This window comes from Dipodomys spectabilis, unplaced genomic scaffold (genome assembly GCF_019054845.1).
Source record: "Dipodomys spectabilis isolate Male_0828 unplaced genomic scaffold, ASM1905484v1 ptg000140l, whole genome shotgun sequence".
Lineage (NCBI taxonomy): Eukaryota > Metazoa > Chordata > Mammalia > Rodentia > Heteromyidae > Dipodomys > Dipodomys spectabilis.
Window position 1 is genome coordinate 27,266,152 of NW_024870817.1, and position 25,556 is coordinate 27,291,707.

Sequence of the window (25,556 nt, forward strand, 5' to 3'; positions counted from 1 at the left end):
AAATGAAACTCCTTTCCTCGCCTTTCGGTCAGGCAGTGCGGTGGATGCCTAAGTCGCTCGGTCCTCGGTGTCCCCCTCCCTTCAGGGTGCGTCGCGGAAGCGCCGGTTAGATTTGAAGGACCCCAGGAGGCCGGACCTCCGGGCGGCCCGGCGCTGTGAGCGGCTCGAGGGCCGGGTGGGTGGCTGCTCTATTCCACCGTGCGCAGAGCGTGGCCTCCTCGGTTCTTCTCCGTCCACGTAGGAATGCAGCTCCCGCAAAGTAAGGCCGCCGAGGCTGCGACTTTATTATCTGTCGCAGACGTCGATACCGTCTTTTTCCTCACCCCTTCCCGGGCTCGCAGCGCTCCTCCTCCTGGCCCGCCCATCCCGTCGGAGAAGAGCGTCTCCGTGGACTGCAGAGTTTCCTTGGATGAATGAGCTTAGTGTCCCCTGTGCTGTGTGTGTGGTGTTGGTGGGGGTTGGCGGGTGTCCTGTAGTTTTCAAGGTCTCTTCTGCCTCTGACGTCTCATTTCAGGACATCAAAGGACAGTCACCTCCTTTTAAAAGGAGATGATTGTCAGGCTTGTTTTCTGACTAGAGTCCTCCTAGCAGTCAATCATTTATTTCGGCCTGCCATATATATTTACTAAAATAGATTTATTTTTCTCCCAATATACCGTTATGAAACTTCAAAGCTCAGTCATGAACTTTCTTTTGGAGGCGGGAGGCAGACTGAATGGTCATCCATGGATGTTTGCTCTATAAGATTATGTGTACCGACAAGTAGTGTAACAGCTTAAGTTTGTAGGCTCAGAAACCTTTTGTGGCTAATTTGAATTCGCTTTCACTAGTTCTATTTACTATTTTCCAGAAGCATTAAAGGACATTAAAATTGAAGAACAGTATTGCCAATGAAAGTTTCTAATGTCAAGTAAGGAAGACGATTATAGAAAATATTTAAATCCAAAGTATATGATCAGTTTGATTTCATTGTATGTTGTTCTCGAACTTGGAAATGAAGAAATATAATTTGCAATTATAATTTGAGATAAGCAAGACTTCACTTTTCAGTATTGAAAACTGCTTAAATAGGATTGTCTAATTTCATTTTGTGACAAAATTAGATACACAGATGTTACTTTCTGTTTTTTCTAATGCATCATTGAGTTCATGTGAAAAACATTCCATTTATACCACCACAAATTATTTAATAAGGTCATGGTATTTAAATGTAAATTTTTAAAAAGTGTTTTTTTATAAAGGTGATGTAGAGGCGTTACAGTTACAAAAGTCAGGTATAAAAGTAAATTTTATTTTAGCAGTTTGAATTTTTCCCTTATTTTTACTTTTCTCTTATTTTTACTGTGTTCCTTTATTATTGATAATATAGTGCATATGCATGCATACATACTGTAATTCTGTATTTTGTTTTTCTTAATCTGAAGTATTTTTCTTCTCTCATTCCCCAGGTGAATTATACCTTAATATATTACCACTTGTGTACTATGGATGGAAACTACTGAAGTTTATAATGTCAAAAATAGGTCTTAGGCCAAAGGTATCTTCCACAAAGGTATGAAACACTCAGATTGCTTTGTAAAACTGCATAAAATGACAATTTTTTGTGGGTTTTCTTAGTGAATTGCTATCAAAGTACAATACTTAGTAGCTGTTGTAATTAGTAATAAGTTTGACATATGATAAAAAAATAACCAATTTTAATTCTTTTTTGGTCATGGGGCCTGAACTCTGGGCCTGGGCGCTGTCCCTCAGCTCTTCAGCTCAAGGCTAGCGCTCTACCACTTGAGCCATAGCGCCACTTCCGGCTTTTTTCTTCTTGCTTATGTGGTGCTGGGGAATTGAACCCAGGGCCTCAGGCATGCAAGGCAAGTGCTCTACCATTGAGCCACCTTCCCAGCCCTCCAATTTTAATTCTTAAGTGGATTCTATAATTGCAGTCACAAGAAAGCTGTCTTTTTTGGCGGGGGAGGGGCCCAGTTGTGGGGCCTGAACTGTGGGCCTGGGCGCAGTCCCTCAGCTCTTCATCTCAAGGCTAGCGCTCTACCACTTGAGCCACAGTGCCACTTCCAGCTTTTTTCTTTTTGCTTATGTGGTGCTGAGGAATCGAACCCAGGGCCTCAGGCATGCAAGACAAGCGCTCTACCACTGAGCTACCTTCCCAGCCCCTGTCATTTTTTTTAATGGAAAGACAACAGAGATTTGTGAGATTGTCATTGGTTTTTATATATATATTTTTGTGTGTGTGTGTGTGTATATATCTATATCTATATCTATACCTATATAGCTTAGCCACAGACTTTGTCACTTAGAAATCACGTTTTTCGGTGTGTCAGTTCTCAGCAAGTTAGGGATTGGTTTGGGAATGGGACAGACAGTATCATATTCACGCAAAGTACCTCTATCCCAAGTGGTAGCTCTAATTTCTATATGATAGTAAATAAATTAATGTCATAGTTTTTTTCCCAGTAGATGGGAGTTTGTATTAGTGTAAGAAATAAAACTATAAATACTTAAATCAAAATTGCTAGGGGCTGGGAAGGTGGCTCAGTGGTAGAGTGCTTGCCTTGCATGCATGAAGCCCTGGGTTCGATTCCTCAGCACCACATAAGCAGAAAAAAGCTGGAAGTGGCGCTGTGGCTCAAGTGGTAGAGCACTAGCCTTGAGCTGAAGAGCTGAGGGACAGTGCCCAGGCCCAGAGTTCGGGCCCCACGACTGGCAAAAAAAAAAAAAAATTGCTATAAGATGAAATTTACTGTTTAATGTAACAGTGGTTCATGTATGCTTAAATACAGGGGAAAGAGAAAAATTATACTAACATTGACAAGGATGAAATGAAACATGCTATTACAAAATTTTTTCCTAATGTCCTTTATCTATTGCAGATAATATACTTAACCCTTTGTCTTAAAAAAATGAAACGTGACTTAGCATTGATAAAATACTTATCAGACCGAGAGTGTATGCTTATGTTCAACTTCTAATTCCTTTTTGTGTGTGTGCTGGTGCTGGGGTTTGAAATTAGGTCCTTGGTGCTGTCCCTAAGTGTTTTTGCTCAAGGCTAGCACTCTAGCACTTGAGCTACAGCTCCACTTCTGGCTTCTTTTTTTTTTTTTTTTTTTGTGCTTAATTGGAGACAACAGTCTCATGGACATTCCTGCTGGGGCTAACTTCAAACCGAGATCCTCAAATTTCAGTCTCCTGACTAGTTAGGATTGCAGGTATGAGTCACCAGCACCAGTTTTGTTAACTTCTAATTCTTTTTCTCCCAGAGAGGAATAGAGGAGAATAAATAGGTTGCAAATGTAGCTGAGTGTTCTTTCTTCCTTTCCTTTTCATCTTGCTCTTTCCTTCCCTTTCTCTCCATTGCTGGACATTGAAGCTAGAGCAGGCTAGGCAAGTGAGGTATACCCTTAGCCCAAGCTGAGTATTCTTGATAGAAAAATTAAAAAGCAAAAACCAAATTTAAAAAACACTTTTTAGTGCTTCTAAATGTTTTTAGATGAAAAATTTCTCAATTCAGCATCTTAGGAGGGATTTCAAGAAATGAAATGATAGGAAAAATGAGGAGAGACAGTTTCTATAATGCAGAAGTTCAGGAAATAGAACTCACTGATTCATTCTGCTCTGTTATCCCAGTGTTCTTTTCCTAAACTTCTCTGTGTAATACATCTTGTCCCACCTGACAAGCTTGCCTGGCTTTGAAAAATGTGCGTGTTGGGCTGGGAAGGTGGCTCAGTGGTAGAGCACTTGCCTTGCATGCATGAGGCCCTGGGTTCAATTCCTCAGCACCACATAAGCAAAAAGAAAAAAGCTGGAAGTGGCGCTGTGGCTCAAGTGGTAGAGCGCTAGCCAGCACTCTAGGGACAGCACCCAGGCCCAGAGTTCAGGCCCCAGGACCAGACCCCCCCCCCCCCAAAAAAAAAAAAAAAGTATGTTGCTTTGTGCGTAGAAGAAAAATAATAGTGTCCTAGTTAGTAGTTATTACATTATGATTCTTTCTTTTCACAAATTTAAAGCTAATATGAATTATTTGGATATATGAAATGGTTCTTTGGCCACAGCACAATTGTTATTCTTTTTATTGCTATGTCTTGCTAAAATAATATATTTGAGAGAGAGAGAGAGAGTGTGTATTGCTGCAAGTCAAACTACCCATAGCTTTGTTCATGCTAGGCAAATGCTATATTTATGAGATATATCTCTCCCTCCCCCCTCCCAGTTCTTGTATTTTTTGTTCATTTGTTTTTTTAAGTTTGTTTTTTGGTGTTGGTCCTGGACTTGATTTCAAGTCCTGGACACTGTTTCTGAGCTTTTTTGCTTAAGGCTGTCATGGTACTACTTGAGCCACAGCTCTACTTCTGTTTTGTTTTATTTTTTGTGGTTAATTAGAGATAAGAGTTTTATGGACTTTCCTGCCCAAGCCTGCTTTGAGCCACCATCCACACATCTTGGTCTCCTGAGTAGTGGGGATTACAGGCGTGAGCCACCACCGACTTTGTTTTGTTGTGCTGATACAGGGGCTTGAACTCGAGGTTCTCACACTGTCGCGGTCTCCACACCCATCTTCTTGGTTAATTGGAGATAAGCATCTTGAGGATTTATCTTCCCAGGCTGTCTTTCATCTGAGATTCTTGATGTCTGCCTCTTGAATAGCTAGTATTATAAGCATGAGCTACCAGTGCCTAGCTTGTTCTGTTTATTAAAAATAGGTAATATTCATGTTTCAGGTATACCAAGAGTTTAAAAAATACTCTTCTTTATTTTGAGAAGATTATCTATTAATATAAAGAATTAACTTATTTTCTTAGTCTGGTGTGATTTATCATTACATTGGTCAAGTAGGAAAATATTTAAATTTATGTACTTACCGTAAAGTGGAAAAGTAATAACATGGAGCCAGTTTTATTTATTTATTTATTTAATCCGGTGCTGGGCTTGAACTCTGGGCTTGGGCACTGTCCCTGCACTCTTCATCTCAAGGCCAGTGCGCCTGAGCCACAGCGCCACTTCTGGTTTTCTAGTGTTTATTGGAGATAAGAGTCTCACGGACTTTCCTGCACTTTCCTGCCCAGGCTGACTTTGAACTGAGATCCTCAGATCTCAGCCTCCTCAGCAGCTAGGATTACAGGTGTGAGCCACCTCGCCCAGCTTATTTCAAGGTCTAATTTGTTCATAGCCCTCAGGAAACAGAAGCAGGAAGAACTTGAGTTTCAGGCCAGCCTATATTATATAGCAAGACCTTGCCTTCAAAATAAAATAAGCCAGGGAGTTGGAAATGTGGTAGAGTGCTTGCCTTGCATTCAGGAAGCCCTGGATTTGATTCTTCAGTACCACGTAAACAGAAAAAGCTGAAAGTGGTGGTGTGACTCAAGTGCTAGCCTTGAGCAAAAGAAGCTCAGGGACAGTGCTCAGGCCTTTAGTTCAAGCCCCAGGACTGACCAAAAAGAAAAAAAAAGTCAAACACAGTGATGTATGTCTGTTTCCCAGCATTTGGGAGGCTGAAGCTGGAGGATCACAAGTTGAGATTAGCTTGGGCCTGTGTGTGTTGCCCCTTTCACAAAAATTAAAAAGAAATGATGTGCCTTGGTCGTATAAAATAATTTATTGAAATGAACTCTGGGAAATAGAAACAAGAGGAGGATAAGGTAGGGCACAGAAATGGAAGGACAAAGAGTGAACAAATGCAGCAGTGGTACTTTCTAGACCTTATGTTGAAAATGTACTATACAACTTGTGGGGGTGGGACAGGAGGGAAAAACTGGGAGGGAGCAAGGGTAGGGGAGACATTGCCCAAAAGGAAATCTACTTTTTATCTGACTTAGGTAACTGTAACCCTGCTGTATATCATCTTTCTAATAACAAAAAATTAAAAGTAAATAAGAACAAAAGGTTTTGTGGTATCTGCCTGTTATCCTAGTAGTCAAGTGACTAAGGCAGGATAATGAGTTTGAAGCTAGCTGAGATACATAGCAGGACTGCTGAGAAAAGTAAATAAATAAGATAGTTTGTGATGTATACATATATATTTTGGGGGGTGGAGGTCAGTTGTGGGGCCTCAATTCAGCCTGGGCACTGTCCCTCAGCTCTTCAGCTCAAGGCTAGCACTCTATTGCTTGAGCCACAGCACCACTTCTGGCTTTTTTTTTTTTTTTTTTTTTTTTGCTTCTGTGGTGCTGAGGAATCGAACCCAGGGCCTCATGCATGCAAAGCAAGTACTCTACCAACTGAGCCACCTTCTCAGCCCAGGTTGTGATATTTTTATTTTATTTTGTGTTATAGGAATATTTTCGTCCAGAATAGTTGAGCTTTATAGAGTAGATGCAAAAAACCCATAATTTACCTAATTTTTGTTTGTTCATTTGTGTTTTCAGGTAACAGGCTGGGTAGACCCCTCATTTGATGATTTTTCAGAGAATACATCCATCTCTACTATTACTACTGACTCTTCAGGTGTGAATAATTCAAGTCATAGAAGGAAAAATGTGCCTTCCATATTAGAAAGTAGCAGATTTCCAACTAGAAAAAAAATAAAGTTATCTCCTTTAGAAGAGTTTCATGGTCTAGAAAATTCAAATGGATGGATGTCTGAAAATGAACCATGGGTGGATAAGTATAAACCGGAATCTCAGGTATTGAATACCAAACCAATATGATTTAATTTCAGAGTGCATAAGGATAGATGGGAAGGAGAGGGGTTCCATTTTTATGTTCTAAGGCTGATTTTGTCAAATTACTCTGGAATTATACTATTTTTTTGTCTTAGATGTAACTTAATTTCAACCTAGAACTGATCTCTTTATTTTACCAAGTATAATATCTCTTTATGTTCCCTTCCCAAAGCATGTTTCTGGAATTTAAAAAAGTTTTTTTTTTGGGGGGGGGGGGGGTCCAGTCGTGGGGCCTGAACTCGGCCTGGGCGCTGTCCCTTAGCTCATCAGCTCAAGGCTACCGCTCTACCACTTGAGCCACAGCACCACTTCTGGCTTTTTTCTTTTTGCTTATGTGGTGCTGAGGAATCGAACCCAGGGCCTCATGCATGCAAGGCAAGCGCTCTACCACTGAGCCACCTTCCCAGCCCTTAAAAAAGTTTTATAATTATAATCTTACCCAAAATTACAGTGGTGTTGGCATAAGGATCAGGTTTTTCCTGTAATAAAAAAATGCTATGCTTGGTAAGAAATGTACGCATTATCCTGCCCATGTAACTGTAACTCCTCTGTACAGTATGTTCACAAATAAAATTAAATTAAATTAAAAAAAAAAATGCTAGTGTAATCAAAACTTATTTTATTACAATATGGCATGTTTCTGGTTTGCATTTTCTCTAGTAATATGTCAATAGGCGCTAATGTAGCAAAATAATTTTGTTAAAATATTTAATTGAAAACCTCAAATTTTTATCTTAGCATGAACTTGCTGTACATAAGAAGAAAATTGAGGAAGTTGAAACCTGGTTAAATGCTGAAGTCTTGGAAAGGCATCCAAAACAGGTAATTACACAAAAATATCTTTCATGTTTTTTGATGTGAGATATATCTCTGACTTTCTGTATGTTTTAAGAAGTGATCTTTTATGACAACTTTGTTTAAGTCCAAATGACCTCCAATAGAAAGTGAAGTGGCTTTACTATATCCATTCTGTTAAAAACTCCGAGATTTGGAGATTTGCCCTTTCCTCCTTCCTCTTTTTCTGTCTTACGTCTTATAATCAATATAAGGTACATAGTAAACCAATTAGGGTACTGGGATGTTAAGCAAATCAGGTTACTTTAAGCTGAAGCAGTTAGGCAAATTACCACTAGTTTTTGTGTTAGCTGTAGTTTAAAATAGTCGTCATGTTTTTTGTTTCACTTCCTAATTTCACAGTTCTTATCCCCCTCCAGTAGAATATGCTTTTCTTCATCACTTCTTAAACTTTGAGACTTTTCAAACATAAGATAAAAATAGAAGCACTCACATATACATAATGTATACCTAATTTCCTCCTTTAAATTTGTCTGTTTGACTGTATGGAGCTTGAACCCTTTTACGTATTTTGTAGTAAATCCTAAACATTGTGACATTTCATTTAGACTTTCAGATATTGCTATATGCTTCTTTTAATGTTTCTCTCCTTATTAACAATATGTACACTATTCCACTAACAAAATTAACTATAATGCTCTAATATTGTCTAATTAATAAATTCACCCTAACATTTCACACTTCCTGTCATGAAAGTGCCTTTTGTTACTGGCTTGTTTCAACTAAAACATGAATAAGGATTATATTACATTTGATTGCTGTATGCTAGGGTTTCTTGTTTGTTTGTTTGTTTATTTGTTTGTTTTTTGGGTCCGGTTGTGGGCCTGAACTCTGGGCCTGGGTGCTGTCCCTCAGTTCTTCAGCTCAAGGCTAGCGCTCTACCACTTGAGCCACAGCACCACTTCTGGCTTTTTTCTTTTTGCTTATGTGGCGCTGAGGAATCAAACCCAGGGCCTCTTGCATGCAAGGCAAGCACTCTACCACTGAGCCACCTTCCCAGTCCCTATGCTAGGGTTTTTTGTGGTTGTTTTTGTTGTTTAATCTATTAGCCAACGGTGTCTTCACTTTTTTTGAGGGTTTAATTTTTTACATAATACTATTAAGGTGTTCAGAATTTCACAATTCAAGTAATATCTATGTTTCTCTTTTGGATGATGTCACCCCTACAGTGTATACCAAATACCATGATTGCATTTATTCACCTTTCTTCCCTCGCTTTCTGTACCCTCTTTTGCCCTCCCCCAAAGCAGAAAAAGAAAAAAGAAAACCACACACACAAATACCACCATCACTAACAATCTTCACACTTTTCTTCCACAAAATTGGCTTAACTGAAGAGACCAGACCAATTGACCAACAAAAGTCTCACATTTTAGATTCACAAAGTTCTTTCCTGTTGCTGATGATGAACTTCTTCTATAACCTTCTATTACCTGTGCAATTTAAGAAGGCACTGAACTACTTCTCTGGCCTCAGCTTATCCATCCATCCATCCATTCATTCATTCATTCATTTATTTAGTCTGTTGTGGGGCCTGAATTCTGGGCCTGGGCGCTGTCCCTCAGCTCTTTTTCCTAGGCTAGCGCTCTACCACTTGAGCCAAAGCACCATTTCTGGCTTTTTCTGCTTATGTGGTGCTGAGGAATCTAACCTAGGACCTCATGCATGCAAGGCAAGCACTCTACCACTGAGCCACCTTCCCAGCCCTCATCCATTTAAAATGTATTCTTCAAGTGTTATAATACCTATACCTTATCCACAGGGTTATTGTAAAAACTTAGTTAACATGTGAAATGACCTTCCAATAGCTTTTAAATGTGACTTTTCATAAATAGTAAGATTTAAATTATTTCTCATGTTTATTTTATCCCCCTCACAAAAATAAAATAAAATGTGTGTTTCTGATTTTAAAATATATTGTGTGTTCACTAACATTGAACTGATAGCAGCCACATAACTCATGTCCTGCCATTAAAAATATCAGTGAGCCAGGCGCTGGTGTTTCATGCCTATAAACTTAGCTACTCAGGAGGCTGATATCTCAGAATCCCAGTTAAAGTCAGACTGCGCAGACAAATCTGACTCTTCTCTCCCCATCAAAAAACTGAAAGTGGATATATGTCTCAGGTAGTAGAACACTAGCCTTGAACAAAAAAGCTAAACAAGAACATGAGGACCAGACTTATAGAATTATAGCCCCTGTGTACAGCTCCTTAATTTAATTGAGTGAGGCTCTGAGGTTAAGTGCCCTACTAACTGGCACATGCCTGTGTGCACACACAGACACACACATAGACACATACAAAGTCAAAGTGGCACTCTTAGGTCCAAGTACATAATCCTTATCTTTGCTAAATACATATAAAGGTAAACACAAGAGCAAGGATTGTAATATTCATTTGCATATAGGACATTTTTTTTCCTTCATACTTTATTTTTTTATTCTCTTTAAAATTTTATTTTATTCATTACTTAGGGCAGTTTTAGGTTTACACAACATTCAACAGAAAATATAGACTTCCTATATACACCCTCTCCAGTTTTTCCTAAGTATTAATGTCTTGCATTGGATATGGTACATTTGTTACACTTGAAGAATCAATATTGATCTTTATCATTAACCAAAACCTATAGTTAACATTAGGTTTGGATTATGTTGTTTGCTTTGGTAGGGACAAATGGCACGTATCTGCCCATTGTGGCATCATGTAGGACAGTTGTGATACCCTAAAAATCCATACTTTTTTTTTTTTTTTGCCAGTCCTGGGGCTTGAACTAAAGGTCTAGATACTGTCCTTGAGCTTCTTTTGCTTAAGGCTAGCATTCTACCACTTGAGCCACAGAGCCACTTCCGGCTTTTTCTGTTTATGTGGTATTGAGGATACATTGCTTCCTGAATGTAAGGCAAGCACTCTACCACTAAGCCACATTACTAGCCCCATACTTCTTTTTTTTTTTTTTTTGGTCTGTTGTGGGGCTTGAACTCATTGTCCCTGAGCTCTTCAGCTCAAGGCAAGCTCTCTACCACTTGCCCAGTTCCACTTCTGGTTTTCTGGTAGTTAGTTGGAGATAAGAATCTCACAGACTTTCCTCCCTGGCTGGCTTTGAACTGTGATCCTCAGATTTCAGCTTCCTGAGTAGCTAGGATTACAGACATGAGCCAACAGCACCCAGTTCTGATTTTGGTTTTTAATTAATCTTTGTGTTTGGTTTTAGGGTGGATCTATTTTATTAATAACAGGTCCTCCTGGATGTGGTAAGACAACTACTTTAAAAATACTATCAAAGGAGCTTGGTATTCAAGTACAAGAGTGGATTAATCCAGTTTTGCCAGAATTCCAAAAAGATGACTTCAAGGAAATACTTAATTATGGTAAGACTTTCTATGAAGATGGTTGAAAAAGCAGGAAAACTTGTGTTTAATGTAGCTTTCAGAGGAAGCTGTATGAGTTTTTCTCCATCATGTCCAGTTTCAGTGAAAAGGAACCCTGATTAGAGGAGAGTGTTTTTCTTTTAGAATTAAGCTTAACTATTTTTTTTTTTTTTGCTAGTCCTGGGACTTGAACTCAGGGTCTAGGCACTGTCGCTGAGCTTCTTTTGCTCAAGGCTAGCTCTCTACCACTTGGGCCATAGCACTACTTCCAGCTTTTTCTGTATATGTGGTACTGAGGAATTGAACCCAGGGATTTATGCATGCTAGGCAAGCACTCTACCACTAAGCCATATTCCCAGACCTATTTTGTTAGATAGCAAGTTAATATTTTGTTTGTCTGTTTGTTTGTCAGTCATAGGGCTTGAACTCTAGGCTTGGGCACACTCCCTGAGCTCTTCGGCTCAAGGTGAACACTCTACCACTTGAGGCACAGCCTACTTCCAGTTTTATGGTGGTTAATTGTAGATAAGAGTCTCATAGACTTTCCTGCCTGGGCTAGCTTTGAACCATGATCTCAGCCTCCTGAGTAGCTAAGACTATAGTTGTGAGCCAACAGCATCTGGATAGACAGCAAGTTTTGTTTTTGTTTTTTGGGGGGGGGGGTGGTTTGGTGCTAGACCTGGGGCTTGAACTCATGGCCTAGATGCTGCCCCTGAGCTTTTGCTCAAGGCTAGTGCCTATACCATTTGAGCCACAGATTCACTTCTGTCTTTTTTGGTTGTTTAGTGGAGGTAAGAGTCTTACAGACTCCTGCCTGGGCTTTGACCATGATCCTCAGATCTCAGCCTAGGATTACATTCATGAGCCACCAGCCCCTAAGCTCAAGATTTTATTTTTTATAGAAATTATATAGTATAACATCTTTTTCTATATTTGAATTTAAATCAAGCCTTAAGATGTGTTAAAGGAACTTGATCACAATTAGATAGCTTAGATCAATAAGTGCCTGTTAGAATCAAATCATAACATCATGACAAACAAAACATAAGAATTTTTTTTTGTTTTTTTAATTTTTTTTTTTGGTCCTGGGGCTTGAATTCTGGGCCTGGGCGCTGTACCTCAGCTCCTCAGCTCAAGGCTAGTGCTCTACCACTTTGACCCACAGTGCCACTTCCAGTTTTCTCATGTGTAATTGCAGATAAGAGTCTCACAGATTGGGCTGGCTTTGAACTGTGATCCTCAGATCTCAGCATCCTGAGTTGCTAGGAATACAGGCGTGAGCCACCGGCATCCGGCTATATGCACAATTTATTGTAGGATATTCCTCAGAATCTTCTCTGTGCTCTTGAGTTTGCTTTAAATATACCATTACTTTGATATGCATACCCTTACATTCCTTTTAGCCCATGTTCTCTGAATTTTTATTGCTTTCTAATTAGTAACATAGGCCAGATATTGGTGGGTAACACCTGTAATCCTCCCTGCTCAGGAGGCTGAGATCTGAGGATCAAGGTTCAAAGCCAGCCTGGGCAGGAAAGACTGAGTCTCTTCAATGAACTCACTAGCAAACCAGAAGATACACTCTTGTCCAAAGTGGCATTACACTAGCCTTGGGCAAAAAAGCTTAGTGATAGCACCCAGTCCCTGAGTTCAAGGTTCATGACCAACAAAAAATAAAAATAAATAGTAATACACGTTTTATAGTCTGAGGAGTATTTTTGTTTGTTAAGTTATAGCAAGAATTTTAAGTAGGGAGCAATGAAGAAGAGTAAAACATTTTCTGCTTCCCTTGCAGGAAATGGGAGTTTTGAAAGTCCTCTGATTAAATTTTTACTTAATCTTCTTTAAAAAACATATCTTCAGGGAACTTTTTGTTATTCCCAGATTTGCTAATTATTCATTCTATTTTTGTAGTTAATCCTTTATTACACAAATTATTATTATTTTGTGTGTGTGTGTGTGTGTGTGCCAGTCCTGAGCCTTGAACTCAGGGCCTGGGCTCTGTCCTTGATGCTATTCTCAAGACTAGAGCTTTACCACTTGAGCCACAGCTTTTTCTGTTTATGTGGTACTAGGAATGGAACCCAGGACTTCATGCATGCTAGGCAAGCACTCCACCACTAAGCCACATTCCCAGCCCAAATTATTTATTTTTCATTTTTAATTTTATATGTGTGTGCACACATAAGTGTGTTGGTATTGGGGCTTGAACTCAGGATTTTGTGCTCTTAATTGGCTTTTCCACTCAGTGCTGGTGCTCTGCCACTTAAGCTCCACTTCCAGCTTTTTGCTGGTTAATTTTATATAAGAATCTCACAAAGGAGCTGGGAAGGTGGCTCAGTAGTAGAGTGCTTACCTTGCATGCATGAGGCCCTGAATTTGATTCCTTAGTCCCACACACATAAGCAGAAAAAGCTGGAAGTGGTGCTGTGGCTCAAAGGTAGAGTGCTAGGCTTGAGCTGAAGAGCCTAGGGACAGTACCCAGGCTCAGAGTACAGGCTCCACAACCAACAACAACAGCAACAAGAAAGAATCTCACAGAATTTTCTGCCCAGGCTGGCAGATCCTCAGATCTCAACATTCTGAATAGCTGGATTATAGATGTGAGATCCAACTTCTAGCTAGATCATTTATGTACAATTTCAAATTTGTTCAAAGAATCTACTGCAAATCTATATTTGCAAATTTTGTTTGAATATTTTATCAGCAGCTATTTTCTTTTTATTAGTATTTTTATTCCCTCCTGGCCTCCCTCCCCAGCGGCTATTTTCTGAAATCAGTTAATACACTCTCATTCATTGGTATAGAAAGATTATTGTTATCAACCTGGATGCTGACAGCCCATGCCTGTAATCCTCGCTACTCAGGAGGCTGAGATCTGAGGATCGTGGTTCAAAGACAGCCTGGGCAGGAACATCCGTGAGACTCTTAACTCCAGTTAACCACCAGAAAACCAGAAGTGGCACTATGGCTCAAATGGTAGAGCACTTACCTTTAGCTGAAGAATTCAGGGACAGCGCCCAGACCCAGAGTTCAAGCCCCATGACTGAACCAAAAAAGAAAGAAAGAAAGATGATTTTTCTCCATGTTGTCATTTGTTTTGTGAACTGAGTGTTCAAATGTTTCGAATTTGAATAAACTCACATAGTTATAAAGTAGGCTCCAGTGTTATAAACTACATCATGTATATTCATATGAATTTGTGTTATGTATATGTATAATATATATAATTTATTGAAAATAAAAGTGGCATTGTGTCTTTCTTTTCAGAATCAAACTTCCATGTACTTCCTTATCAATCTCAGATATCAACTTTCAAAGAGTTTCTACTAAGAGCAGCAAAGTATACTAATCTGCAAATGCTTGGAGATGATCTGAGAACTGATAAGAAGATAATTCTGGTTGAAGTAAGGACAACTTTTAAAATCCTGCTGTAGCTAAGGGGTAAACAATTGTGAAAAGTATCGTTTGTATATGTACAAAGTACTAATGTAATAAAAGAACACAAAGATTTCTCAATATGAGAAGCCTAAAATCTTTTAGTAAATATAAGTAGAATAACTGTAGATTAAAATAGTTTAGTTGAAGCAGGTGCTGGTGATTCACTCCTGTAATCTTAGCTACTCAGGAGGCTGACATCTGACGTTCCCAGTTTGAAGCTGGCACTGGCAGGGAAGTCTACAAGACTTATCTCCAGTTAACCACCAAAAAGCTGGAAGTAGAACTGTGTCTGGAGTGCTATTACACTAGCTTTGAGAACAAAAGCTCAGAAACACTGCCTGCGCCCTGATCAGAACAAAAGCTCAGAAACACTGCCTGCGCCCTGATCAGTTCAAGCCCCCCAAAAATAAAAGGCTTAAATATAGGAAAGTCAAGGATACTGTGTATAGTGGTTCAAGCTTGTAATCTCAGCTCCACTGGTATGAGAGATGTGAATCGTGGCTGTCCAGGCAAAACATGTGGTAAACCCTATCTCAGTATCTAAGCTTTCCACCAACCACTCAGGAGGCTGTAGGTGTTGACGAGTCTAAACTGGCTTCAGGAAAAAACAAAAGAGGGCTGGGAAGGGGCTGGGAAGTTGGCTCAGTGGTAGAGCGCTTGCCTTGCTTGCCTGAGGCCCTGGGTTTGATTCCTCAGCACCACATAAGCAAAAAGAAAAAAGCCGGAAGTGGCACTGTGGCTTAAGTGGTAGGGCACTAGCCTTGAGCTGAAGAGCTGAGGGACAGTGCTCAGGCCCAGAGTTCAGGCCCCACAACCGGACCAAAAAAAAAAAAAAAAGAGGGCTGGGAAGGTGGCTCAGTGGTAGCATTTGCATGAGGCCCTGGGTTCGATTCCTCAGTACTACATAAACACAGAAAAGGCCAGAAATGGCACTATGGCTCAAGCGGTAGAGCACTAGCTTTGAGCTGGAGAGCTGAGGGACAGCACCCAAGTCTGGAGTTCAGGCCCCATGACCAAAAAAAAAGAACTTCTCTGAAAAGGAACTTGAAGCAAAAACACGGATAAAGGCATGTATTGGCAAAATCCTGAATTCAAATCCTAGTATTAGCAAAAGAAAAAAGAAGGAAATCTGTGAACAGTTACTTTTCAGTGAAATATACTATATAGTTGATAAAGTAACTCTAAGAAGTTTGATGTAAAAGTTAAGATTTACATTGATTTATATTACTATTTAGGCTGTGAACTACTTCATATTTCTCTGAAAACTAGTTAAAATACATTGGCTAGCTAAAAATGTTCCTTGATAAATATAAATCTGAAAATAAACTGTCAGTGCAATACAACTGAAGTAATATTTATCCTGTATCTCTAATAGGATTTTCCTAACCAGTTTTTTCGAGATCCTCATACTTTACATGAAATTCTAAGGTAAGTGTCAGTGAAGTATATCATTCTTTACACGCACATTAGGTGTTGATGTTGTAGTCCCATGGAATTTGTCCAGTGGAGTTTGTCTAACATGAGTAAAACTCTAGGTTTGAACCCCTGACCACACTAACACACACACAAGATCAAAATAAGTAAAACTGCTGGGTACTAGTAGTTCACACGTGTAATTCTAGCTATTCAAGAGGCTGAGATCTGCGGCTGGGAAGGTGGCTCAGTGGTAGAGTGCTTGCTTTGCATGCATGAGGCCCTGGGTTCAATTCCTCAGCACCACATAAGCAGAAAAAGCTGGAAGTGGCGCTATAGCCTTGAGCTGAAGAGCTGAGGGACAGCGCCCAGGCCCAGAGTTCAGGCCCCACAACTGGGAAAAAAAAAAAAAAAGAGGCTGAGATCTGAAGATCACAGTTCAAAGACAGCCCATGCGAGAAAGTTCATGAGATGCTCATCTCCAATTAACTATCAGAAAACCAGAAGTGGCACTGTGGCTCAAAATGGTAGAGTGCTAGCTTTGAGAAAAAAGAGCCTAGGGACAGTGCCTAGGCCCCAGATTCAAGCCCTACAACCAAAAAAAAAAAGTAAAACTCCATATTAAATTAAAACTCCATATTAAATGACAAATGACTTAAATTTTCAACATATTGTATTTTAGGAAATATGTGCAGATTGGCCGTTGTCCTCTTGTATTTATAGTCTCTGACAGTGTCAGTGGAGATAATCACCATAGGTTACTCTTCCCTAAAATAATTCAAGAAGAGTGTTCTATCGCAAGTATTAGGTAAGAAAGAAATTTCTGGTTATCATGTTTAATATAGGTTACATTTTAAAAAATTTAACCATTTGACCACCACCTTCTTTATAAAACTTCTTTCTACAGTTTCAACCCTGTGGCACCAACAATTATGATGAAATTTCTCAATCGAATAGTGACCATGGAAGCTATAAAGGTAAGAATCTGATTAATTTTAATCTTAACTTGTAGCATTAAGGGCCCAATATGTTCTGAATAAGTTGCAGCAGTTGGATATGTATCATTGTGATTCTTAGTCTTAAATATGTATAATAGACTAATAAAGAATTAGAAAATTTCTACTCATTATCTTGCCCATGTAATTATAAATCCTCTGTATGGTATTTTCATAATAAAAAAAAAGAATTAGAAAATTTAAGAAAGACCTTTTTTTTTTTTTTTTGGGTCCGGTCGTGGGGCTTGAACTCTGGGCCTGGGCGCTGTCCCTCAGCTCTTCAGCTCAAGGCTAGCACTCTACCACTTGAGCCACAGCGCCACTTCTGGCTTTTTTCTTTTTGCTAATATGGTGCTGAGGAATCGAACCCAGGGCCTCAGGCATGCAAGGCAAGTGCTCTACCACTGAGCCACCTTCCCAGCCCCTAGAAAGACCAATTTTTAAAATCATGAACCTTTTTCTACTACAGGCTCACGCCTGTAATCCTTGCTACAGAGGAGGCTGAGATGTGTGGATCACGGTTCAAAACCAGCCCGGGCAGAAAAGTGCATGAGATTCTTATCTCCAATTAACCACTAGAAAACCGGAAGTGGTGCTGTAGCTCAAGTGGTAGAGCGCTCGCCTTGAGCTGAAGAGCGCAGGGACAGTGCCCAGGCCCAGAGTTCAAGCCCCATGATCGACAAAAAAAAAAAAAGTTTTTTAGAGCCTTTCTCAATCAATAGTTGGGTATTGTGGCTCACACTTTTTATCCCAACTATGTGTGAGGCTGAGATCAGGTAGATCAAAATATTCAGACAAAAAAACAAGAAACTATCTCAAAATAACTATAAAGGCATGGCTCTTCAGAGCACCTACCTGGCTAGTAAGCATGAGTCTCTAAATTCTAATATCAGTACTGCCAAAAACATACTGAATTTCTTTCTTACTTGCTTGCTTCTCCCCTCTACCCCCTTCAGTGCTGGGTATCAAGCCCAAGACTTCAAACATGCTAGGAACTCTACTACGGAGCTATGCCTCACCCTGGATCTTTAGTCTCCTCTCACATCATAAAGCATGGAAAGAACTATTGCCCATACATTTTGGCTACATTATTACCACATTGTGTGTAGTAATAATTTTCACGGGATATCCTTCATTCTACAAGGATTGAGATTTTAAATTACATTTTATTTCGGGCAAATGATGCATATCTAGAATTTTTGAAAAATGAATAGCATGCCTTTAACTAAATCTTAGCTGCCTTGGAGACTAAGATGGTAAGGATTGTGGTTCAATATCAACCTAAGCAAAGTGTTTGTAAGATCTCTTCTTAACCCATTACTGGACATGGTGGTGCACACCTATCATCCTAGCAGTCATGAATCATGGTTAATGTGGGAAGAAGATCATGGTTCCAGGAAGTCCAAAGCAAAAAAAAGTTCTTCAACAAAAAAAACTCAGTTGTTTTCATAATGTCTGACGTCCCATGTTCAATAGGATGGAGAAAGTAGATGTACCCTAGTCAGGGTCAGCATGAACAAAAAGTGAGTTCCTATCCCCTGTCTCAGAAATAAACAGGGCCCTGGCTCAGAAATAAACAGAGCAAAAAGGACTAGAGGTATGGCTTAAGCATGCACAGTGTCTGCCTAAAAAAATGCAAAGCCTTACACTATCAAAATAAGAATAACATCAAAAAAGCTGAACACAGTGGCTTATGTCTATAAGCTACTTGAGATTCATTTGTGGTGAGATTAATTGTGTGGTTGTAAGCAAAGGGTTACAAATTAATTAACAAGTATAATAGACTATGGAGAGTGCAAATAGTATAAATCTTTAAAAAGACTTAGTTAAAGCCCAACAAAATAAGTACCAGGAAACGCGCTGTTGCAAGAGGGGAGGGTTGGGCCAGAACGAAAAGGGTAGAAGAATGAAGGGATTAGAGGGAAGATTACAGGCAATAATTCATTGAATGTACCACAGAATTGATGGTATGCCATTAAGGGCAAAAAGTTAGCAAGACTTTTTCTCTTCCAATAAGTTTTGTACTCAGGGCTAGTGTTCTTCCAATTGAGCCACAACACTACTTCTGATTTATTTATTTATTTATTTATTGTCATGGGTCTTGAACTCTGGGCCTGGGTGCTGTCCCTGAGTTCTTCAGTGAAGGCTAGTGCTATACCACTTGAGCCACTGCTTCACTTCCAGTTTTCTGGTGGTTTATTGAAGATGAGTCTCACGGCCATTTCTGCCCAGGGTGGCTTTGAACCGCAGTCCTCAGATCTTAGCCTCCTGAGTAGCTAGGATTACAGGTGTAAGTCACCAGTGTCCAGCTCCATTTCTGATTTTTGAGTGGTTAATTGGAGACTTTCTTGCTCTGGCTGGGTTTGAACTGTGATCCTCAGATCTCAGCCTCTTGAATAGCTAGGATTACAGGTGTAAGCCACTGTTGCCTAGCTTATAGTCAGTTTTTACAACGTCTGAAATGGGGTGAGCTAGAGTCAGTGAATTAAATCTTTTGTTAATAAAGAATTACAAGTTTGTAAATGGGGAATAGGTCAGATAAATCTTGCCATATGCTGCACTGTGAAGTATGGGGTAAAGTAATAGAACTTCTTATATATTAACACGCATATTTGAATTTAATACCTATCTTTAAAACACATAACTGTGTATATGAAGCAACTTTGTATATGTGAGTATTATGTATATGAAAAAAGAAAGAGAACGTGGCTGGGAATATGGCTTAATGGTAGAGCACTTGCCCTGCATACATGAAGCCCTGGGTTCAATTCCTCAGTACCACATGAACAGAAAAATCCAGAAATGGTGCTGTGGCTCAAGTGATAGAGTGCTAGCCTTGAGCAAAAAAGAGACAATGCTCAGGCCCTGAGTTCAAGCCCCGGTTCTGGCAAAGAAAAAAGAGAGAGAGAGAGAACTTAAAAACCAACAGCAGCCAGGCACCAGTGGCTCAAGTCTATAATCCTAGCTGCTCAGGAGACTGAGATCTGAGGATCACAGTTCAAAGCCAGCCTAGGCAGAAAGTCCGTGGTTTATCTCCAATAAACCACTCAGAAAACTGGAAGTGGTGTTGTGGCTCAAGTGGTAGAGTATTCACCTTGAGCTGAAGAGCTGAGGGACAGTGCTCAGGCCAAGTTCAAGCCCCAAGAGCAGCAACAACAACAACAAAAAATGCATACACACACAAAAAAAACAACCAACTTAGCCAGCTGGGTAATGGCAGCTCATGCCTATAACCCTAGCTACTCAGGAGGCTCAGATCTGAGGATCATGGTTCAGTGCCAGCCTGGCCAGAAAAAGTGTGAGACTTATATCCAATTAACTACCAAAAATCTGGAAGTAGAGCTGTAGCTCAAAGTGGTAGAGTGCTAGCCTTGGGCATAAAAGCTTAAGGTTGGGCCCTACGCTCTTGAGTTCAAGTCTCCAGACTAGCACAAAAACAGAAATTAATCTAGTCACAGTAAAGGAAACAATATTTACTACTCCTGGAATTTTAGCTTAAATTATGCAGTCATTGACATTAATACCATTCAAAAGCAAACTCATGTTTTAAACAGGGGCCTTTCTTGAGATAGTCTCAGTGTACCTTGGCTGGCTACTCGAGTCTTCCTGAGTGCTGAGTATGTACCCATACTTGACTATGAATATGAAGTCTTTTGTTATTTTTGCTTTTATTAAGTTAAGAAATGGATTGGGGGGAAGTTCTTTTAAGTTTTCTAAAGTTTACTTTGCTGATTTTAGAATGGAGGAAAAACTACTGTTCCTGATAAAACTTCTCTAGAGTTGCTTTGCCAAGGATGTTCTGGTGACATCAGAAGTGCAATAAATAGCCTCCAGTTTTCTTCCAAAGGTAACTTTAAACTACCCATTGCCATAGCATTATGCAATAAGTGGCTTTCTCTAAAGTATTTATGAAATGAAATCAAATATTTTCTTGTGTTTGGGATTACAGATGTGTATTTAATAATTATTTCCCTTTCGGGCTGGGAAGGTGGCTCAGTGGTAGAGCGCTTGCCTTGCGTGCCTGAGGCCCTGGGTTCAATTCCTCAGCACCATATAAGCAAAAAGAAAAAAGCCGGAAGTGGGGCTGTGGCTCAAGTGGTAGAGCGCTAGCCTTGAGCTGAAGAGCTGAGGGACAGTGCCCAGGCCCAGAGTTCAGGCCCCATGACCAGACCCCCCCCCCCCTCAAAAAAAAAATATTTCCCCCATCTAGAATTGTTATAGGGGACAAATGAGTTAATATACATATTTATAGATAAGATGCTAAGAATAAGTACCTTGTACCTATACCAATATGATTGTATTAGTGTATCCTTAAATAATATGTGAAAATTTGCAGCAGGTATTACAAGATACTATTTATTTTTGGTGTTGGAAATTATGAGATTTTTTTTTCTTCTTGTCTGTCATGTGACTTGAACTCAGGGCCTGGGCGCTGTCCCTGAGATCAAGGATAGCACTCTACCACTTTGAGCCCACAGCGCCATTTCTAATTTTCTGGTGGTTAACTAGAGATAAGAATCTCAAGGACTTTCCTGCCCAGGCTAGCTTTGAACTGTGATCCTCAGATCTCAGCCTCTTGAGTAGCTAGGATTACAGGTGTGAGCCACCAGTACCCAGCTGAGATCATTTAAAAAAACATTTTATATCATTTTAATAGCAACCCAAAGAAGACTCTTAATTCACATAGTTTACACTTATTGTTTATTAGGAAAATATTTTATTTACAATGTTTAGTGTAGCTGCAATGCTCAATTTTAATTTTCATATTTTGATTTTATTTTAAATATTTTCCTTTGGATGCATATTATTTAGGAGAGAACAATTTACAGCCAAGGAAAAAAGGAATGTCATTAAAATCAGATGGTGCACTGTCAAAATCAAAACGAGGAAAAAAACCGGATGGTGTTTTTGAAAATCAGGAGGTCCAGCCCATTGGTGGCAAGGATGTCTCTCTCTTTCTCTTCAGAGCTTTGGGGAAAATTCTGTATTGTAAAAGTAAGAAACTGTGCATTTTTTCTTTCTATGTATGTGGGGTTTTTTATGTGTTTGATATTAGTTGTAAAGTGGAAATATGATGCCACATTTTTGAAATGCCTCGAATTTTGTGTTGTTACAAGAAACCCCTAGGGCCAGGTAAGATAATGTTTGTTAACAAGACCTACAACATAGCAGAAAATTTTTGTATTAACTATGTGGGCCATTTTCTTACTATGAGCATAATTAAACTTAAAAACAAACTGTAGGCCATATTCATGTCTATAAAATATATAAAGTGCAGTTTGTTGCGACTAGATGCCAGTCTATCAAGGCTATTAAGCAGCAAGTATTAGTAGCCTAAAGTTATCTTAGCCACGAGGTCTGGCACTGAGACCCTAGCCAAGTTGTCAGATAGCTTAAGGGCTTTTGCTCCTCATGTATTTCTCTACTTTTCACTAACTTGCTGCCCACCCAACTACAAGTGTTGATTGCCCTCTTCAGTCTGTTTTGTTACCTACTCCCCCTGGGCTTCTACATCCCTGCTGCCCATCCTTAATCGCCCCACGTTGTCCCTTCTTTCAATGAAATCCCAAACTTCTTTTCTTTATGTAACAGTGAGAGCCAATTGATAGCCTTATGATCCTGTAAAAAGAAACTGGTATTTCAAAATGGAAATCTTCATGTCAGCATAAGGAAAGTAAATGACCATCATTTTAGTAAGCAATGAAAATACTCACCTCACTGTATACTCTCACTTTGGAAAGTCATTGGCCAGTGCAATCTGATTCTTTTCCTACCACCCTTTCTTTTCCCCCCTAGTGGTGATTTATAACCTCTTGCATGAGGGAGTAACATTCTACTCTCCAGGCAAAGAGCATCTTTCCCCTATGAAGTAATTAAACAACATAGATTAATAAATTGAATCCAAGCAAGGAATCAGGCTACACCTGAAATGGGAAGTACTTTAGAGAATGGGTTTTTAATGGTGCTTATGCTGGCTGGGAGAGCACTCTACAGGTTGAGATACACTTCCAGCCACAGAAATGATTATTTAAGTCTATAAAAGCCATAAACTTTTTATCAGTTTGCTGAGTATTTTGCTATTACGTACAAAATGGTGAAAATCTTCAAATAAAAGGTGCTGTATCAGGGCATTGGTGGCTCACACTTTTAATCCTACTCACAGATAGATCTGAGGATTGAGGTTTGAAGCTAGCCCAGGTAGGAAAAATCCTTAAGATTCTTTTTTTTTGTTTGGTTGGTCATGGGGCTTGAACTCTGGGCTTGGGCACTGTCCCTCAGCTCTTCAGCTCAAGGCTAGCACTCTACCACTTGAGCCACAGCGCCACTTCCGGTTTTCTGGAAGAGAGTCTTACGGACTTTCCTGCCCAGGCTGTCTTTGAACCGCAATCCTCAGATTTCAGCTTCCTGAGTAGCTGGGATTACAGGCGTGAGCCACCAGCACCCGGCATCCATAAGATTCTTATTTCCAATTAACTAGCAAAAAGTAGAGTTGTGGCTCAAATGGTACAGAGCCCGCCTTGAGTGAAAAAGCCAAGCAAGAGCTCAGGGCTCTGAGTCCAAGCCCCCAATACAAATACACACATAAAAAACAAGGTGCTTTTGTTTCTGTTGTATGTTCTTCCCCCTATGGTATATCCCCTGTTGTCACTGTATTTGATTTTGACACCGTGCATCTTGTATATACATTTACCTAATTTGGGGAGGGGAAGGGAAATAACAAAATGCTGAAACAAGGACACAGGATGACCCATTGCAACAATGATACTCACAAGACACTATGTTGGAAATGAACTTTATAACGAGGTGGGGGGAGGAGGGAGGTGAGGGAAGGAAGAGTAGGAGAAAAACAAAGAAGGGGGTAACAGTATTCAACAAGAAATGTACTCATTACCTTATTCATGTGACTGTAACCCCTCTGTACAGAATCTTTACAATAAAATAAAATTTTAAAAATAAGGTGCTATATAATTGTAAAGATAGTATTTAATAATTCTAGAAATTTCTTATAGGAGCACCTTTAGCAGAATTAGACTCACCTCGGCTACCATCTCATTTATCAGAGCATGATCGGGATACATTACTTGTTCAACCTGAGGTAAAGTCTTTCATAGTACTTAATACTCTTACTAAAAGGTATATTGCACATATCTAACTTGTGTATTTTGACCAGAGTTACATAATTTCTATACTCTTTTATAGGAAATAGTAGAAATGTCACACATGCCAGGAGAGTTGTTTAATTTATATCTTCACCAAAACTACATAGATTTCTTCATGGAAATAGATGATCTTGTCAGAGCCAGTGAATTTCTGAGTTTTGCAGATATCATCAGTGGGAACTGGAATGTAAGACTATTTTTTGTAAATGTTTTTGTTTGTATTTCAAATTGATAAAGTTTTGGCTTATTGGACATGTTTTGTGACTCTTCTTAATTACTATACTATACCTAATTAATCCAGTATCTTATTAATACATAGCACTACATTTTTGAGTTGTTTTCTTCCCCCCTTTTGGCTTCTTTTGTTATACCTATACCTGCCCTCCACACACTGTTTTACTGTCTTGTAATTTGTGTGTGTGTATGGGCCAGTCCTGGGGCTTACACTCAGGGCCTAGGTGCTTACCCTGAGCTTTTTTGTTCAAGGCTAGCACTTGAGCCGCAGCTCCACTTTCAGCTTTTTAGGTATTCAATTTGAGTTTAAAGTCTCATGCACGTCCCTGCTTTGGCTGGCTTTGAATCACAATTCTCAGATGTCAGCCTCCTGAGTAGCTAGGATTACAAGTGTGAGCCACCAGTACTTACCTTGTAAATTTTTTTTTAGGGGGATCCTGAGGTTTGAGCTCAGGGCCTGAGTACTGTTCCTGAGCCTCTTTCTACTCAAGTGGTAGAGCACAGCACCATTCCAGCTTTTTCTGAACATTCCAACTTTCCTGCCTATGCTAGCTTTGAACCATGATTCTCAGATCTCAGGCTCCTGAGTAGATAAGATTACAGGAGTGAGCCACCAGTGCCTGGCTTAAATTAGTTTTTTTTTTCTTTCCTTTTTTTTTTTTTTTGGGTCAGTTGTGGGGCTTGAATTCTGGGCCTGGTGCTGTCCCTCAGCTCTTCAGCTCAAGGTGAGTGCTCTACTACTTGAGCCATAGCACCACTTCCGGTTTTCTGGTGGTTTATTAGAGATAGGAATCTCACAGACTTTTCTCCCCGAGCTGACTTTGAACTACAGTCCTCAGATCTCAGCCTCCTGAGTAGATAGGATTACAGGCGTGAGCCACTAGCACCCAGCTTACTCAGCAGTTTTTACTTAATTTTTTTTCTTTTCCTGGTTATGGGGCTTGAACTCTAGGCCTGGGTTGCTGTCCCTCAGCTCTTCAGCTCAAGGCTAGCATTCTACCACTTGAGCCACAGCACCACTTCTCACTTTTTCTATTTATGTGGTGCTAAGGAATCGAACCCAGGGCCTCATGCATTCAAGGCAAGCACTCTACCACTGAGCCACCTTTCTCAGCCCTTACTTAATATTTTAAAATACTTTTTAAAAATTTTTATTGCAACAGTGTTTGTGCTTTTTTTTTTTTTTTGTCACTCGTGGGGCTTGAACTCTGGGCCTAAGTGCTGTCCTTCAGCTCAAGGTGAGCGCTCTACTACTTGAGCTACAGCACCACTTCCAGTTTTCTGGTGGTTTATTGGACATAACAGTCTCGGACTTTCCTGCCGGGCTGGCTTTGAACCGTGATCCTCAGATCTCAGCCTCCTGAGTAGCTAGGATTACAGGCGTGAGCCACCAGCGCCTGGCCTTTTTTTTTTTTTA

General features: G+C 39.8%; 1 protein-coding gene across 3 annotated transcripts in view; it reads left to right on the forward strand.

Annotated features, from left to right (window-relative positions):
- The first annotated feature begins 81 nt into the window (after positions 1 to 81).
- The window catches only part of Rad17 (RAD17 checkpoint clamp loader component), a 35,663-nt gene continuing 10,188 nt past the window's right edge, over positions 82 to 25,556 (forward strand). The window contains exons 1-14 of one of the 3 annotated variants that reach the window (XM_042690675.1): positions 82 to 259; positions 851 to 910; positions 1,449 to 1,552; positions 6,372 to 6,629; positions 7,407 to 7,490; positions 10,740 to 10,896; positions 14,167 to 14,303; positions 15,713 to 15,765; positions 16,433 to 16,558; positions 16,658 to 16,727; positions 20,484 to 20,592; positions 21,558 to 21,740; positions 23,756 to 23,841; positions 23,946 to 24,092. In XM_042690675.1, coding sequence (XP_042546609.1) covers positions 904 to 910; positions 1,449 to 1,552; positions 6,372 to 6,629; positions 7,407 to 7,490; positions 10,740 to 10,896; positions 14,167 to 14,303; positions 15,713 to 15,765; positions 16,433 to 16,558; positions 16,658 to 16,727; positions 20,484 to 20,592; positions 21,558 to 21,740; positions 23,756 to 23,841; positions 23,946 to 24,092 — 1,521 coding nt within the window. In that variant the 5' untranslated portion in view covers positions 82 to 259; positions 851 to 903. Of the gene's footprint in view, positions 301 to 850; positions 911 to 1,448; positions 1,553 to 6,371; positions 6,630 to 7,406; positions 7,491 to 10,739; positions 10,897 to 14,166; positions 14,304 to 15,712; positions 15,766 to 16,432; positions 16,559 to 16,657; positions 16,728 to 20,483; positions 20,593 to 21,557; positions 21,741 to 23,755; positions 23,842 to 23,945; positions 24,093 to 25,556 lie in introns of all 3 variants that reach the window. The other 2 variants (XM_042690676.1, XM_042690674.1) reach the window with 2 other exon arrangements.